At 37.0% G+C, this 19,252-nt stretch overlaps 1 protein-coding gene across 14 annotated transcripts in view; it reads right to left on the bottom strand.

Moving 5' to 3' along the window:
- The window catches only part of LOC144591618 (nuclear factor 1 B-type-like), a 241,588-nt gene that overhangs the window by 18,929 nt on the left and 203,407 nt on the right, over positions 1–19,252 (bottom strand). For 12 of the 14 annotated variants that reach the window (XM_078395692.1, XM_078395678.1, XM_078395686.1 and 9 more), the window contains one exon: positions 16,198–16,286. The exons of the other annotated variants lie outside the window; for them this stretch is intronic. In XM_078395692.1, the coding sequence (XP_078251818.1) occupies positions 16,198–16,286 (89 nt within the window). The remainder of the gene's footprint in view (positions 1–16,197; positions 16,287–19,252) is intronic. 14 annotated transcript variants of the gene reach the window in all.

Below are 19,252 nucleotides of genomic sequence, written 5' to 3'. Positions count from 1 at the left end.
AATGCAGCATCTTCCATGGCTGCTCTAACTGCCATGGAAACCATAATTTCCCATGATTCACTGCAGCAACTGCAACTCTTGAAGAAAGTTGCCACTAGATACTGCATGGGCGATGTTTTGTTTTGCATGCATCGCTGTGACAACTGGCCGATCCAATCCTAAAAGGTAGTTATTTTTTACAATTTTGTGATTTTTGTTCAGGGGCTTACATTTATGCATTAATTTAAACAAGGCACTTATTTGACATACTCAATAAGTGTAAACTCCAATTTCCTAGACAACTTTACTTAAGACTTGAAACACTAACTTACTGTGATTTTTCCTCGTCTTTGCATGAGGGCATTAAAAAAAATATTGCTAAAGCCTCAAAATATTTGGAACTTCAAAACTCTCACCAAGAATAACAAACTATTCTTTGTACTTCTCAGCTTTTTACATGGGAACTCGAAAAAGCATGTGCAATGACTCTTGGGAATTGATAATGTTCGCAACTGCACAGTTACTCCCAGAAAGAGAAAACAAAACAAGCAGAATGTGATTTCTGAGAAGTGGAGACTGATGTCACACTGTACAGATGAGATAGTTGCGTGTGACCAATCCTCCAATAGACCATGGCTAAAAAAATCAGCTCTATTGCCCTGGCCCTGGAACTGGAACAGAACCAAACTTCAGCTCTTGACACAAGACAGACCCAACTGAAGGAAACCTTATCCCAGAAAATTCTGACACTTCTCTATTTTTTTTTGGTTGATATCTTTTTCAAATGTGTTACAAATCTTGTTTCTAGACTTATCAACAAAGCAGATGGTGTCAATGATTAGCAGGATATTTTTGTTGTTACATGATTTGACTGCCTGGTTTTGCAGAGGTACACGTTTTAAGATGTTGTTTGCAACATTTTTTAGATTTATCTACTGACAAATCCAAACGTATAGGATAATATCCTTGATCAACTGGTCAAATAATAGTTCCTAAAGAATACCATTATGGAAATATGTACATGTTTGAAGTGTTACTGTTGCACATTCATTGCGATTTAACATTTCCACTGCTTGATTATTCAAAAAACATATGATTTTAAAATATCTCAAGCAGCAGATACTGCATATCTCTCACTCTTCTGATTAAAGATTTATTCATCAATCATGCAAGCAAGCTAAGGAGACTATGTAAAAATTCAGTCTCGCAAAAGGTTGTAAGATCGAATCTCCAAGTGAGAAATCTTAGCTTAAATAAAATTGAAGAGCCTAGGTTTGACGAGTCCAATTGCCAGAGTTTGAAAACTGCATGCAATTTGCAGTCAATAGTTCAGACATTGTGGCATGCACAAATAGTTCACTTCAAGACAATGATAAATGCTACAGGCAAAGGAATTACTGTGAGTTCTCTAAAGATTATTAAATAATTTACAACATCCTCTTAGCTTCAATGTTCTTGAATTTTTGATTTAAAGCTCCGGCTCCATTAGATTACAATGACTCAACCTGGTTTATATTGAGCAAAATTGTGAAGATAAGGTCCAAATATTATTAGATTAATGTCTTCCTATAAAAATATTTGAGTGGTAAATGGCTTGGCAGGTTACTTTTAAAGCATTATTTAAATACTAATTGATGTAATCCAAACCAAATGAAATTGTTGATGAAGAATAATGTCCATTTGGCTGTTAGAATGAAATAACCATTGCATGATTATCCTAAATATTCTTCCTCCGCTCTTTTTCTGATTCCCAACCAGAAGCTCCACTGTATTACTTGGCAAAGGTGATCTTTAGACATCTGACCAAGTTTCTGTTGGAATTGCTCCCGAGCTGGTGACAAAGGAACTTGATCTAACTGTTCTTAGACGGCCTTTTCTCCCCTTGAAGAGATGATTTTCTTCATTTAATATTCTTCCCACCAAGACAACATATTAACCAGATAAAAAGTCACAAATTACACTCCATGCCTAGTTCCAGGTATCTGTCATTCAGCCAAAGAAATATTAAGCCATCAGTTTTCTGGCAGCAATGTTACTGATGACAAATGATTTTTAATAAGTTTCTTGTATCTCTTCTTAAATCAACTCACACATTAGATGGATTTAGATTTTCTGGCAATATGAATATGAATATAATGACAAGCATTCATAAACTTTGGATATTGGTAACTTTCAATGATAATATCCTCAATCACATTTCCATTGCAGAAATTCAGTAATATGTTGCTTCTAAAATATCCTTAACACAATACTGAGAGTAAACAAAATGACCATAATTTCAGTATAATCTAATCAAGATGCAGCAAACATTGTAAATTTGAAAATGATAATCATGCAATGGCTATTTCATTCTAACAGCCAAATGGACGTTATTCTCCATCAACAATTTCATTTGGCTTGGATTACATCGATTAGTATTTAAATAATGCTTTAAAAGTAACATGCCAGTATTTACCAGTCAAATATTTTTATAGGAAGACATTTATCTAATAATATTTACAAATGATAACCAAATATACAGTAAGTACTCAGCAAGTTAGGCAGCAATTGTGGGGAGAGAACAGTGTTAACTTGGTGTGGTTTTCTCTCTACATATGCTGCATGACTTGCTGAATATTTCCAGCAGAGTGCATTGGCAACTTTTAAATGCAAAAGTAGAGATTTTAAAAAAGGGATTTAAAACAGGCCTCATTCCATTTTATAAAGATGCTCACTGTTTGCCAAGATTTACTTCTAATTGATAATTAAGGCTGTGCTCATGGATCTGAGCAGATGGTATAATTACAATCTGAATGTGAATTGAATAATCAACATGTTCTTGAAGTATAAAGCAAGCCTATATAATATTACCTTTCTTTCTGCGATGACTATAATCAAGAGAATGAAAAGAAACAACACATTATTTTGCAGAAAGTCTGACTTTCCTTTTTTATACATCTGAAAAATACATTTATGCTGTAAGCTCTCAAGAATATCAGTTTACAAACTTACATGAATAAGTATTTTTTTTAAACACAATAAATTAATGGATTAAATTGCTTCCAAGTGGACTCTGTGTAAATTTGGCAAAGAATAAAAAAATAATAATCTGCTCAGTCTGATGGATTAGCAATGTGGGAATGTGGGATTAGCAATGTGGGAATGCTTATTTCCCCCAAACGTATCTTTTGCCATTCCCTTTCTTCCAGCAATCTGTGAAAAATTAACAGCCAAACATGTTTCCATTAATGTTAATGACTTGAGGAGAAACATGACTACAAAAGGTAATTGTGTTGTGTTCTGGACATGTTCTTGGAGCATTGAGGGTAAATCACCCACATTTAAAGAAGTGCAACACAGTACTTTGACAGGAAGGTGTTCACCTCTCTTTACTGGTCATTTAAAAACCTGTCATCCAACTGCAGAGCAGTGGAACAGCTTACAATGGCCTGTTTCCATTATCATCATTACTTTTTTGCATATCTTTCATTCATTTGTTCTATATCTCTCTACATCATCTCTCTATAATCTCTTGTTTCCCTTTACCCCGACTCTCAGTCTGAAGAAGTGTTTCGACCCGAAACATCACCCATTCCTTCTCTCCAGAGGTGCTGCCTGTCCCTCTGAGTTACTCCAGCACTTTGTGTCTATCTTCAACCTAATAAACATTACAGTTAACTCTGGTCATAACAAATTTCAAACTAATAATCTGAAATAAAGCAGAGTATTGTTCTGATTCTTGCAAGGTGAGGACTGGGAATGTGAATTTGGCAGAGACTTATAGAAACTAAGGTTAAAATGCAGTTCAGGAAGAATATAAGAAATGGGCTATTCGGTACCTGCCTTGTACCTACTCCATCATTCAATAGGATCATGGCTGTTCTTTTACTTCAGCACCCCTTAATAGGTTCATCATCCACCAGTCTAAACACTTCTTGGGATCTTGTTATTTCTGGTAAGACCAGAATTTATTTCCCATTGTAACTAGCCTTGACATGTTGGTGGTGAGCCTTGACATGTTGGTGGTGAGCCTTGACATGTTGGTGGTGAGCCTTGACATGTTGGTGGTGAGCCTTGACATGTTGGTGGTGAGCCTTGACATGTTGGTGGTGAGCCTTGACATGTTGGTGGTGAGCCTTGACATGTTGGTGGTGAGCCTTGACATGTTGGTGGTGAGCCTTGACATGTTGGTGGTGAGCCTTGACATGTTGGTGGTGAGCCTTGACATGTTGGTGGTGAGAGCTGCTTTGACTGCTGCAGTCCTTCAGCTAAAAGTCCCCCACAATGCTGTTGGGAAGGAATTCCACTTTGCTTTGTTTCCAAGTGGCTTAGCACCGTAAAATCATGGGGGTAGATCTTATCACTAGATTGGAGTTATGAATCAATCTATTATTAAGAAAATTAATTGTCTAAAATTGATTAAATCTATAGTAGGTAGCTAATTCATGACTCCTGTATTAGACAAATTATGAAAATCTACTCCTTTCGTAAGATAGACACACAAAGCTGGAGTAATGGTGAGGTCAGACAGCATCTCTGGAGAAAAGGAATAGGTGATGTTTCAGGTCGAGATCATCTTCAGGTTAAGTAAATCAGCTAAGGGTAATGACTGGCAATGATAAGGAAGTAAGAAACAGAATAGGAGTAAAGTTATAGAAATACAAAAGAAAATTGAATGTGGTTGCACAATAATACAACAAGGAAGTGAGTAGTGACTTGGTCTCTTGCATTCTGTCATGATAGACCAGGTCATCCACTCCTGTGGATGATTTGGAGTGGATTTCCAAAATACCTGACTTTCAGAATTGAGCTGGAAGATGCCAACTTTAGCACTCACAAAAGGAAGGGAAGAAAATAAATAAGGAACTACAAAACAAATAACGGAATTTTGCTTGTTGGGAAAAATATATATTTTCAGAATCAGCCTGTTGACAAGGCCAGTATTTATTGCCCATACTGAAGTGTCCTTGAAGAGGTGATGGTGAGCTGCCTGTTTGAACCATCTGGTGAAGGTGGTTGAGTTAGAAGTACAGACCTATTGAGTTAGAGGTTTTAGACCTATTGAGTACTAGGATTTAGACCAAGTGGTGATAAAGGGATGGTGATATATTTCCAAATTAGCATTGCATGCAACTTGGAAGGGAACCGGCAAGTGTTGGTGTTTTAGTATCCTACTGCGTTTGTCTTTCTCAGTGGCTGAGGTAGTAGCTTTGGGAGGTGGCGTTGTGTGGCCCTGGGAATAATTACAGTGTAGTTTATATGTGGGACACACTGCCGTGACTATGTGCTGGCGGTGGAGGAAATGAAAGTTTAGATGGGTTGAAAGGGTACTAATCAAGCAGGCTGATTTGTTCTGGATGGTGTTGAGCTTCTTGAGTGCTGTTGGAGTTGCACTCATATGTGTAAGTAGAGAATTCCCATTACAAGCTTGTTGTAAATTTGTCCCTTGCACATTTTCCCACAAGATCTGACCTGGCATGGTTTGTTCTGCTGGATTTGTGGAATGCCACTGTTGAAGTGCAGTGAGAAAATGGTTGTCAAGAATTCAGGATCTCTGCATCCCTGTAATATATATTTTTAAATGCAAGTATTCTTTTATAAACTTAGAAATGCTTAATCGCCTTCAATGCTTTCCTCAACAAGCAGATTGATGCTTCTGAACGCCTGCCCAGATTAATTTGATACAGCAATTCACTAGTCATTACCTTTAACTTTGATTGATGATAGCTTTTCACTGTACCTCGGTACATGACAATAAACTAAACTGAACTTAAACAGTTATGTGCAATGATAAAATAAATTAAGATAGAGCTGAGATAATTATCTCCTAACTTGCATTTGATTCTCTCTCTAAAATATTGATCAAGACGCAATGGTGGAATAAAAAAGACAAATCAGAAAATAGGGAATACCTTTTTTCATTCACTTAGTTGCCTCTTTTGCAGGCAATAGTTTGGGTTTGATTCATATACATGCGTCACCCATGTAGTTTACTAGTTTCCAGATAATATTTAACTTACAGCACCAGCATATGTTACCATACTGCTAGTCTTTCATTAATGCTCTTAGTAAACACAAAAAAACAAAATAATTACGATCAGGTGCTAAATAAGTTAATTTGTCAAAGAGTTTAATACAGTATATTCTTCTTGCTTCCTCTAAGTTAATGTCAGAAAGGCATCTCCCTAGTGCTTTTCCTTTTACTTCTGATGCAACACTTCCAAAAATGCCACCTGAATACTGAAAGCTTGCTAGTCATCTTTTGGGATTGTGCACGGCTTTTTTGATTGTCGACTGCTCCTTCCGATCACTGATCTTGGAGGATTTCAATTGGCCAAAGTGAATCAACTGAGGAAGTTTAACTAGCCTTTAAAACAGGTGATTTTTAAAAGTAATTCACTTTGATGAGCGTGGTTTTACATAATGGGCAGGGGAAAAGCAACATCACGAATCAGTCTCTGGGGCACAGTTCGTTTATTGAAATTTGATCCCATCTACAACCTCCCCCCTCCCCCCTCCCCCAGCACCACCATCCTGTTGGCTGTAAATAATGTTTTAAGTTGTTGCAGATTGCATAACTTTCTCTTTGTTTTGGTCTTGTTTTATTACCAATTTCAAATGATTTTTTTAAAGCAAATGAGAGGAAATGGAAGAAATGCACCAATGCTCTTGCTTCTGCATGAACATAGTGGGTTCGGAAATATGGCTACAAAATTTAATCATCGCACCTTTTTGACTTCAACAAGATATTCCAGAGAAAGAAAACCATATACAATAGAAATTGATGCTAAGCAGTGATAATAAGTTTTTCTTCAATTATGAGTCAATCGGTCTCATATTTACACATTTGAGAGAAACTAAAATGGCAGACATGTCAAGTTAATTGTGAAACAGGTATTCTTCAATGGTGGCCGAGTCTATTAACATCATGCAGCTTTCCAGAGAGGAGTTCAGGAACAAAAACTGGACAACCATTGAGAATGAAACTTGCCTGAATACGGAAACTCAGAATTTTTTAGAAGCAATAGCACAGATAGCAGCTGTTCTTGCAGGATAAAATGTGAAGAATACAAGGTTGAAGTTGGGGAATCTGATCTCGGCTGCCAGCTCATACACAACCATAATGAATTATTTTTGGCATCTACAATTCAAGGTCCTTCTGAAGCCCTAACCAATAAAGCCAGTAACAGGGTTGATAATTATAGGCCATATTTACAGAGTAGTGATCAATCTTAGATTTTAGATGACCAAGAAGTGGCACCGTAACCCTCCAAATGACAGGAGTATAATCCCAATATCCCTTATACTGCATTTTTTCTCAGTTTCCACTAAACATTATATTTTACCATCTTTTTAAATGGCCAGACATGTCAGACCAGCTGCCAGTAACATTACAGATTACACTGTTTAAAATATTTGCTTCCTATAATCTAATCATTGCGCTGCTTTGTTTGATTAAAATATCGTAAATGGCTTTTAATGAAATGTGTCAATTTCAGTCCTATTCACTGATGCTAATAAAGTGTCAACTTCCTTCACTCTGGAGAGCTTTCTCCAAACTTCCTAGATTCAGAACTGGAGGGCAAGTGATTGTGTGCAGCAGGTATTATTGAGCGTCTGATTTAGCATTATATACATGTGCGACACATTGGCAATAATGCATTTTGATGCAAGTTAATCAATATTCTCAAAATCATATTAGGAACATAAGAATTAGGAAAAAACAATTGGAATAGGCCATAGTTTTCACTAAGATCATGGTTGCCCTCATTAATCTCAACTCCAATTTCCAGCCAAACTCCAGAAACTTGAATTCTTCCAACAGTCCAAAAATGCATCAATCTCAGCCTTGTTTCTGCCCAGCTGTTATCAAGCAACTGAACTATCCTACCAACAACCAGAGAGGTGGCCTGAGCTACTATTTACCTAATTGAAGACCCTCGGACTATATTAAATTGGACTATACTGGGCTTCATCTTGTACTAAACTTCATTCTTTTTATCATGTATCTGTACACTGCGGACGGCTCGATTGTAATCATGTGTAGACTTTTCGCTGACTGGTTAGCATGCAACAAAAAGATTTTCACTGTACCTTGGTAGACGTGAGATTAAACAAAACCAAACTAAACATAATGAGAGAACATACACAGCCATAAAAAGAGAGACTTCTCAAGATTTATAACTTGCTGAGAGGATTATTTTTCTCATCTCAGTCTTAAACCGGCTGCTCTTTATCAATCAATGTTCTCTAGTTTTTGATTCCCCTGCCATGAAAATATCAAAGGATCTCTAAATTCATTTCTCAAAAGTTCATGTGGTTGACAGTAACAAGCTCACTCTGAATCTTAATCGTCTCACTAGGTCATGTAGGTCATTCCTCTAAATTCCATTCTATTTAATCTTTTTTCATAAGACTAGTTCTTATCCCCAGGATCAATCCAGTAAATCTTCTCTGCAACACCATCTCAGAAATGTATCCTTCCTTAAATAAGCAGACCAAATCTGCATGTAAAACTCCAAGCAGGATCTCATTGAAGTTCTGTGTAGTTGTAGCAAGACTTCTCTAATTTTGTACTCCATGCCCCTTATAATAAAGAACAACGTTCCATTTGATTTCCTAACACTTGCAGCATTATTCCTGTGATTTATGCACAAGGACAACATGACACCTATGAACACCTGCATTCCCAGATGATTTAAATAACATTCTGTTTCTCTAATCTTCCTACCAAAATTGATCACCTCATTTTCCCCCCTTAATATTCTCCATTTTCCACCATTTTATCCCAACATGAAAATGAATATTCCTTTCCAAACTTTTTATGTCGTCCTCCCACCTTACTTTAGAAAGTCTTTATAAACTATAATGCAATACCTCTTAGTGAAGACAATAATATAAATTACAAATAGCTGACCTTCCAAAACTGGTCCTTCTGGTCACCAATTGTTACACCTTGGTATTGTTTGACATGTGAAAAGATGTTCTTTACTGAACCTTTTATCTTATGAAGCACCTTATTGAATTCTCTGCCATTCATTGTTTTTACATCTATTGTACTACGTCTAAACACACTACATCCATTGTTTCTCCTTTATCCACCTTGCAAGTTACATCTTCACAGAGTTCTAATAGGTTTATCAAATATAAATTCCATTTCATAGAGCTTAACTGCTCACTTGATATAAGGTGATGAATTCTTTGCTTTTTCTCCCTTCTTTCTCGCCATTCCCTGACAGTCCACAAGAAAATGTTTCAAGAAACGGTCTCAAATTCATAACTTCATCCTCACAGGTATGCTGTATTTGCCAATTGGATTTGTGTAATCGATCTGAAGATCAACGGCTCCCTTCATGAAAGCCCCCTTCATCTGTTGATTAACATAGATGCCTTTTGTTTTTAGGTAGATCTTGGAAAAGATTATGGGATTTCCACTTCATAGTAGATTTTTATTCCAGATTATTTAATTAAATGAATTTAACTTCCCCAGCTCCTCAGAAAAATTTGAACTCCTCAGATTATCCCCAGATAATTAATCAACGTTTCTTCATTAAAACTGACCACCATGTTGCCATTTCCATAATTACCCAGGATTGACCAATATCACAGAAAAGGAGCATAATCACTCTTGACCATCCAGAGCAACACAGGTCACACCCAATCACATATATTCACTTTGACCTACTTTGTGTCTGTCACCACTGTAGTTTAAAACCATATACTGCTTGTCCTGCTGAGTTTTTCCAGCCTTTTCAATCTTTATTTACATCATTTTGTCCCGGTTAGATAACGTGAGCATTTATTCCTCCTTTTTCCCCCCAGCCTACATTACATTAATGGTCCCATGTAGTGTTAAGTCATTTTCTTAAGACCAACATGAATCAGGATTATCTTGGGCATGACAATGCTGTGCATTATTGAGTGGTTTTCTGCAGATCACGTTTTCCAACGAGGTAAATGACCAGCCGGGTCCACCATAGGTACCCTTTGCTTCTGGCTCTGCAAGATCACAATTACAAATGGTTTGTCATTGAGACAGATAGCGCCGATATAGGCCTTTCTGTATACCATGCCCATGCTGATCTTTTTGCCCATCCACACTGATTCCATTTGCCCGCATTTGAGCCACATCCTTCAATGTCTTCAAAGGAGGCAATAGGGTTTGTGGGGAGGGGTGATCTTCGATGATCTATTTCATCCACTCATTATCACCAATCACTCATCCTGTGCTCCCTCTTCTGCATCAAAAAGCCCTCTGGGGTGTTTGTGTGTGTGGTCTCATGGTTACTTCAATTGTTGCTGCTAAGGGAAGATTTTCTGTGGATCAGATCCAGTTGGAGAATTTTGGGATTCTGCTACGTCTGTATAAGACACTGGTGTACAACAACCAACCTCCCTTCCACTGACTCTATTTATAGCCTATGCTGCCTTGGCTGCAAGGCCAACAGCATAATCAAAGGCGAGTCGCACCCTGGCCACTCACGCTTCTCCCCTCTCCCATCAGACAAAAGGTATAGAAGTGTGAAAACGCACACCTCCAGATTCAGGAACAGCTTCTTCCCAGCTGTTATCAAGCAACTGAATCATCCTACCACAACTCGAAAGCAGTGCTGAACTACTATATACCTCTTTAGTCACCCTCGGACTATCCTTGATCGTACTTTGCTGTCTTTACCTTGCACTAAACGTTATTCTCTTATCATATGTCTATACACTGTAAATAATCATGTATTGTCGTGCTGCTGACTGGATGGCACGCAACAAAAGTTTTTCACTGTACCTCGGTACACGTGACAATAAATTAAACTGAAACTGTAAGCCAATGAGTGTAGGGGAGAGGGGATAAATAGTTCATGCATAGGGGAGTAGAGGTTAAATGATGGGGCCTACCATGGTTAGTGCTTATCATTAACCTAGGCTTAGGTCTAAGGCATTATGTACATATTACCCAAATGCATGTCACACCTTCCTTAAGAAGTTTGAGGGAATATCTGAAACTTAATTGATAACTTCCATGCATTCAGTTTTATGTTTCAATCATTATGTGTAAGTCTTATAATTTCCTCCTTTACAGTGATTATCTTCTCCTGTTCGAAATCATGCTATGCAAACTATGAGGTGCAAGGTAAATTGCATAATGCAGCATTCCTGGACTGACAGTGGAGCTGACTGGGAATTAGTTCACCCAATTACTTATTGTTAAACTATCATGATCGTAACCAGAAATCATCAGTTCTGAGAAATGGCCTCAATTAGCATCCTGTGAACACCCCACCTATTCCAAAAGAGGCTGTGTGTACAGACCTCTAACTTGTTAAAGGTTATCTGAATATATTTACAGCTGCTCATTTGAATTTCATGAAGATATTATCATTTCTCCAGAAATGGTATAACATGCTGTCCTCTGTCTGTTCTTGACTCCACGTGTTCATATATTGGGATGTCGGGAAAGCCGTAAAGAGCACATTTACAGCGAATCCCAAGTGCATTGTGCAAAGAGTGGTGAGCCGTCATTGTCAGTCAGAGCAGTCCCTGTGGTGAGAGAACATCCACAGTTTTGATAAGTGGGGAGTTGCAGGAATGATGAAACGGCTGTGTTGGTTTTCCAAGTCAGGATGGTGTGTGGCTCGGAGGAGAATGTGCAAGTGCTGGTCTTTTCTATGTCCCTGCTTTCTATTGCATCTAAAATCTTCATCTGCTCCAAACCTTTGAATCCTCCTTTGTGTGAGTTGCTATGCTAACCTCCCGCATGCTGGCCTCCAAAATTGGTTTCAGTTTTGGACACTGATAACTTGTAAATGGGTTCACAAGAAGTTCTTTGCCCTCTCATGCCATTTAATAATTGCATAACTACACCCTCTGTGTCCATTTCTGAAACAAATTACACACCCTGCACTTTTAGCAGCTATGACTGTTATTTTAAAGTGTAACTGGCAGCTCTGCTAGTTTAGCAATATTCCTGTACATACTTTCCAACAGACCTTTCAATCACACACCCTGAAGCACATAATTGTTCTGAAACAAAGTTGACTACAAAAGATAGAAGTGGCAATTCCCACCTGTGGTACACTCCCTGTACTAGAGCTGACACCACCAATCGCACATGGCTATTAGAACAGTTTATTAATTAAGAAGTACTTATGTGACTGGTTCCAACTTATCAGAAAGTCCAGACAGTACAAGTTTGACAAATATTTCCTTTCTTTTAATTATTATCAAATCATTCTAGGAAGCACAGTAATCATTGGGTTGTGGTCTGGAAGGATAAAACAATATTTTATCAGGAAATACTACCCAGTAACATTCAATGAGAATTTACTTATGTCACATAAGCAGAAATACGTAACTTTAAATTATCTTATTCACTCAGAAATCTATAATGGAAGTGGGGGAAAATATTTCACATCACATCGGAAAAAAGGCCAAACACCTTTGTGAGAAAGTTAGTTGAGAAAGTAGTACTTCATGAGAAAGTTAGTTTCTTTTATCTATTCTTTAGCAAAAGAAAAAATAAATCAAAACATGTCATTATTCTTTTATATAAAGTGGTAAATGCGAATCATGGGATAGCTAGGAACTTAGCCACATTGTACATTTTAAAGGCAGTGCTTCAAGTTCTCATCTTTAAAATTAATCATGTGATCAAAGCCAACAGAAAATAAACTGACATAAATGGGACCAAAGAGCAAAATAAACCAGTTTATCAAAGATGTCAGAACAAAACTATACAATCCATGGTAAAGCATCCTCTATTCATAATTCAAAGGTGTTGTTCAGAGAACATAAGAGCACTCTTTTCTGATACTGAATACTCAAGAACGTAAAGGTTCACTATTCAGTGTTTTCGCAGTCTCGACTGCAGCTAAAGCTTCTGTCGTTAAATGAACATAAACAGTTTCTTTTTACTAATTCTCCAATGTAAGATAATTATTTATGCATGCAGGGTTTTCTTAAGTGTTTACTTTGTTCCAATCTCATTATTGTATTAGGTTTACAAAGAGAAAGTGAAGTTTCCACTAATAAGCTTTTGTGATATTTGCGTTACTTATTTTCCCAGTTATATTCCTGATTCTTAGCAAATTATTTTATAACGGTATGCTGTGTGGTGGGGGCCACTTGCACATTCTCATTTGTTTCTAGCTGGGACAGCTATAATTTAATTTGCTTAAAGACTAAATTTGCTGTATTTTCAAGGTGGCCACTATTGCGACTGGAATCTCTAATAAGCGTGAAGTGTAATCTGCATCTCAATTGCTATACTGCTAAATTTTTTCACTGATATTTTCTTCTGTAATCTATTTCCCAGGCAAAGTTAGTGACTAAAAGATTCCACCTTGAGAACAGTCTTCACACCGTGCCGGGCAACGTTGGTGTTATGTTTTTGAATTATGTTGCATGCTCCTCCTATCTTCTCCCCCACACAGCCTCTGCCAAAGTCATCTGACAGGAAACTAAAGATTAAATTTGTCCTACCGAAGAGAACAAAGAGCCCACAGAGCAGTGAACCAGCTTACTGCAGAGTCCAAACTTTCTAATCCACCCCAAACCTTGGGATTTTCTGGAAAGTGTTAATGCAAAGTTGTTTCAATGCTTTACTATTTTGTCTATGGATCATCTTTCGACACTTTAGCATTTACACCCAGCATTTCCATAAAGGTTAACTTGAAGCACCAAACTTAATCATGTGGAAAATAGACTTTATTGATTGCTATGGTCTATTGTTCCCTTTTTTTTAAGTCCCTGTAGTTCAAGTTCAATCTGGAATTACATCATGTCTGGTTTCCCTTGGTTACCAGACAGCTTGCGAGTTGACCATGATTAGAGAAAAACAAATAATCATCTTCATGTATCAACTCCTCCTCTACTCAAATATAAACTTCTTTTCCACAAGGACACCTGAAGTATGCACTGTAATCAATTTATAGATTATAGTCTAAATTAGATTATCTAATTGCTTCCTAATGGATAATGAATGCATTTGCTTTCATATGCATATCCAGGTTTCTCGAATCAAAATCCCTGAGAAGAGCAACTACAAAATTACACATACTTCTGTGAACATTTGATGGATTCCGCTACATTAATCATGTAGGATATTTTCTACGTACAGCGAGAGTTCTTGGCAGTATTTTTTTTTAAACAATCATTATTAATTTGTTTTTCTTCACACAAAGAATCAACAGTTTTTCCTGTTGCACTTTCTACAAAGTGAAACGTTTTTGATAATGTTCTGCAAAACTAAATTGCAATACTGAGGAAAATAAAAGCAGGGATAAGTGATTAAGTCTGTATTTTTTCCCCCAAAGTCTTTGATTCAAGAGTACTAAGCTATCTTTTGAGTCTTTCACATACAACTATCGAGTTCAACATGCTCCTCCAGAGCAGTCTAAAACAGCTGCTTCACTGTAAGTTTAATGTAAGTTACTGCAGTAACATAAACTTATGGCAGGAAGTGCTGACCCAGTGTATTTGCCAGGATAGTCAAACAGAAACATTTTTTTTTTCAAGGAAAAGAAATACGAGTATTGATGCTACATGCAAACGGATTAACCTTTTGAGTACTGAATTTAATTTTTTCATTTGGCTGTGCAGAGTTCTGCTTCCCATAACACAATATCTATAAGGTAAACAGTCACTGAACAGTCAGAAATCTAGAGAGTAACAACAATGAATGAAAGGCTATGAAACTTCCTACAATAAAATTACACACTGGGTGGGCTGCCTAATCATATTTTTATCTATGAAACTTACATCTGGGCCTAGAACCTGCAAATACTCCTAACAAATCTCACACATTTGGCTTCCTTTAAACAAAACTGCCTCACAGCTTAACTGTCACTGAACCATGCTATAATGCACATTTTTTTTTAGAAATGTGATCGCACCTGCAAACGAAAACAAACACATCTAATGCACAGTGTTAAATCACCTCATCAAGTTACTTGAAATATGCCTTTAAAAAAACTCATACATTGTATAACATTGCACATACATTTTACACTAAATCGGTACAATAAACATTATTTGGCCTGTGATTCTATCTAATGTTTTATAATTAGCAATGTAAATGAAAAACAGAAAGTTGTCCTAAATTTTCAAAATGCCGAATTAGTAACTGTACTTTAAATATTAATTTGAATATACATGATTCTTAATAAACAAAAGAGAAAAATGCAAGAGCCTGTGCAAAGTATAGTGTTATGAACATTTCTACCAAAGTGTCCCTACTTTACTGGCTGGGGTCTAACTATGCACACACTTAACAAAAAACAATCACGTCTCTTAAAAAAAAATTGGAATTGCAACTTTTAAGACTGCAGTATCCCTCTTTGCTGCCCTGCATCAGTTCAATTACAGTATCATTAAATGTCACCATTGCTCAATAAGGAGCTTAATTTTGTTTTCACAACGTTTCATTTTGCGCATTATATTGCATGTACCTGTACATTTAGAAATACACCCACTTGTTTCACTATTTTAACCACACAGCCATTCAGTGTTTGCCTTGAGACAATATTCTGAGATGTGATATGTTACTTCTTTTGCTCTCTTCTATAGAATTCACCAAGTCACTTTGGTCATACACTAGCTTTGACTGAGGTCAATGCATATTTTGCTCCAAGAACCACTGCTTTGCTATTGACTAAGTCCTGGGATATGCATGCCTTTGCTTGCCTCTCCTCTCTAACCTGTAGCCCTAGGAGGTACTGGTTCCCTCTGTGCTATAGGGCAGCTGAGATAAGAGGTTCTGCCAGATGGAACTGGGACTTATGAGTCGCAAACCTGAAGCTTCACATACTGGTGTACCAGCGCACTGTGCCACTTCACCGCAGAGCAAAATAATTATTAAACAAAAAAACTTTTTTTTTTTTCAAAAGAAATTATAAATGAAAATGAAACAGCGTCCTGAGTATCAAACATTAAGGGGTTAAATTTTCTTCTGTATAAACTTTCCTTTAATGCAACTTCAGTCTTCTTACAGTAATCTGAACAGATGTTTTACATTTAATTCTCTGAAGAGGATGGCAGCCATGTTTACATCGAGCAGTGTGGGAAAATACAAGCAGTTTAACATTTCCAAATCCACCGTACTGAAAATACTAGAAAACGCTGAAGTAGGAACTGACTCTTTTGATTTAAACTAAATAAGAACAATCTTGATGCTGGACAACAAGAAGAGATAATGCAGCTTCATTTTTGATATGCATGTGTAGATTTTAGAAATATTTAAAATATTACCTTTGCCAAGCAATTCCCAATGTATCGTCACTGGCACTGGGGTATAAATGCCTGCCGTTTTGATTCATGGTCCAGTCACAAATCCTCAGCTGTCAATTGAAACCTATCAGTGAGATTGGGTGTCGAGCAGAACTAGACTCCAAGAATACATGCAAAAAATTCACTTCCATTAAGAAAGGCATTAGTCTAATTAAGATGCAATACAGATTTCAATCAAGAAATATTAGAAAGTCAACCACACTGGTTCAACATTCCAGACAGACAGACAGAGTAAAGGTTAACAAGAGAAAATGTTGACTTTGTTTGCTTAAGGGAACCATTTATGCAGCTGGAACTGGCAATTCATTTTGTCCAGTCCAGAAACCCTTAATGTAGAGCTATGAAGAATTGGCATTGGAGCCTACACTGATCTTGGATGACTCCGCAGCAGAGGGCCCAGGAATTGTGTTTAGGAGTAACACTTGGGATCAATAATATTGTTTTTCTGCCCTTTCTTTATAAATTACACGTGATGAATGCCTAGGTTCAGATTCAACTTTAGTTACAGACGCTCGTAGTTCCCCATAAAAAGATCATGAGGCAGATGTGCCGAATGTACCAAAATCTGAATCCTTATACTGTATATAGAATACTGATAAATCGTTGAGAGTAAAATATACATATGCAGAACAAAAAATCTGAGATAATACACACTTTCAATCTTAGAACAAAAAATATATATATCTGACAAAGAGTTTATATTTGGTTTAACAAATCTAAAATTTCAGTATATTTACAAACCACACATTTAAATGAGTTCATAACTAATAATGCAAATAAAAGGTTATTTTTAACTTTATAGCATCAAAACATCGTTACATCTGTTTGGTATAATACACTAGTTATTAAAATACTATAATTAGAACTATTGAAGTAGTTTATCAATCATACAAAAAGAGCAATATTAGTAGATACTTAATGATGCTCATTGTACTCTCATGAAAACTATATTTGGTTTCTTGAACAAATTTCAATACTTTGGCTGAGTTTTATTTTAATTATCTGCAGGTAAGTTTCTGAAGAGGCTCTTTATCTCCATATCCAACAATTCATTGGTTCTTTCCTGATTTTTACTCAGTGATTTTATCCACTTAATATTAATGTGGTGGAATATAAGATACTTAAGATTAAGAGGGAGCAAAAGATTTATTTCTAGATTCTGATGCGTTTAATAATACCAGGAAGTCTGAATAATTCCCAGTGAAATGTATATTCCCATTTCAAAAGAAGTTCATGCCTTTGGAAGGCTTAAGCAGAAACTATGGTTCAGTCAAAAAAAAACTTCCACTCATTTTGTACCATTTTGGGTAGATTAGATTTGTAGACTTGTCATGGCAAAAAAACACCATCAGATCTGTGGTGGATATTTGCAAAGCATCTGGTCAGTCCCTTTTAACCACCTTTAGCTCTATTTTTTTTTAACCTTTAAATGTTTATCCAGTTTGCCTTTGAAAGCCACAGCCAAATCTGAATCAATGGTTCAATGGCATTCAATTGTGAAGTGCCCAAGTACGGTGAAATTATTTTATTTGCATACAATTCAGTGACAATTCTGTTGTACATTAGGCACAATCATGCTAAGTATAAGAGTGTAAGAAAGAATACCACACTGAGTCAGTACACAAGAGTCATCACATTTTAGGCGCCATCTTGTACCCTTCAAGCCCACCACACTTTCAAGTTCTGCCTTCCAGCTTTTCCACACAATACTTTAGATCTTTTTTCCTTCACTAGAAATCTGTGAATTCTGGTCCCTCCATTGAAGGGAACAGTTATTCCAATTATTACCTGTTATTATTTCTTATTATTATTTTGTGCATCTCTACCAAATCTCCTCGAATGCATTTTTGTGTCAAGATACATTATCTCCGTTTTGCTAATCTATTCTTAAATCTTCATCCGTCAAATTATTCTGGTAAATCTTAATGTCCACCTTGGCTAGGACCTGAGAATCCGTCAAGTATGGTGAACAAAACTGGATGAAATACTTAAGATGTGTTTAGAAAAACTCCTTATAATCTCCACACTTTTGTGCTCTGTACTTATGTATATAATCCCTAAGATCTCGTTTGTTTTATTGACTGATTTCTCAACCTGCTTTCCTATCCTTAAAGATCTTTGGACATAAAATCCCAGGTCCCTGCATCCCTGTATTCCGTTCTGCAATATACCCATTAGTTGATTTGTCTTTTTGCCAGAATGCGTAATTTCATCCTTTCTCCAGCACCATCTGCCTCTTACCTGCACATTGTACTTGCCTATTATGTCCTCACGAAACCTACCACCATCTTCTGCCATCTCTACACATGTCTATGTTTCATGTCAACCACAAATCTTGAAATCTTATCTTGTACACCCACGTCTTCATTGTTTATATCGATCAAAAACATCAGTCCCTGGGGAACACCACTCTCTACCTATTTCCTGCCAGGAAGTCAACAGTCTTTTGTCCATTATGACCATGTTAACCATTCATTCTAATTTAAGTTTAGTTTAGAGATACAGCGTGGAAACAGGCTCTTTGGCCCACCGAGTCCGCGCAGACCAGCGATCCCCTTACACTAGCACTACCCTACACACTAGGGACAATTTACAATCTTTACCAAAGCCAATTAACCTACAAACCTGTACATCTTTGGAGTGTGGCAGGAAACTGGAGCACCCGGGGGAAACCCACGCGGTCACGGGGAGAACATACAAGCTCCGTACAGGTAGCACCCGTAGCCAGGATCAAACCCAGATCTCTTGTGCTGTAAGGCAGCAACTCTACTGCTGTGCCCCTTGCCACCCTAAGTCTATATACTTACACTTAGTCCATTGCCTACCATCCTTGGTGATTCAAGTACTACATTTACTATGTCTCTGCTGAGACGTTATAACAAAGATGTACTATCACATAATCCCCTAGACTTCAGTTTTTCTAATCAGACTTATATGTGGTATTTTATCAAACACCTCTGAAAATCCATCTACCTCATCCCCTTCATTTTCAACAGATTTATGCTAGTTTTCTTCC

Source organism: Rhinoraja longicauda, chromosome 3, assembly GCF_053455715.1.
Source record: "Rhinoraja longicauda isolate Sanriku21f chromosome 3, sRhiLon1.1, whole genome shotgun sequence".
Classification (NCBI taxonomy): domain Eukaryota; kingdom Metazoa; phylum Chordata; class Chondrichthyes; order Rajiformes; family Arhynchobatidae; genus Rhinoraja; species Rhinoraja longicauda.
This window is presented reverse-complemented; position numbering and strand designations above follow the sequence as displayed.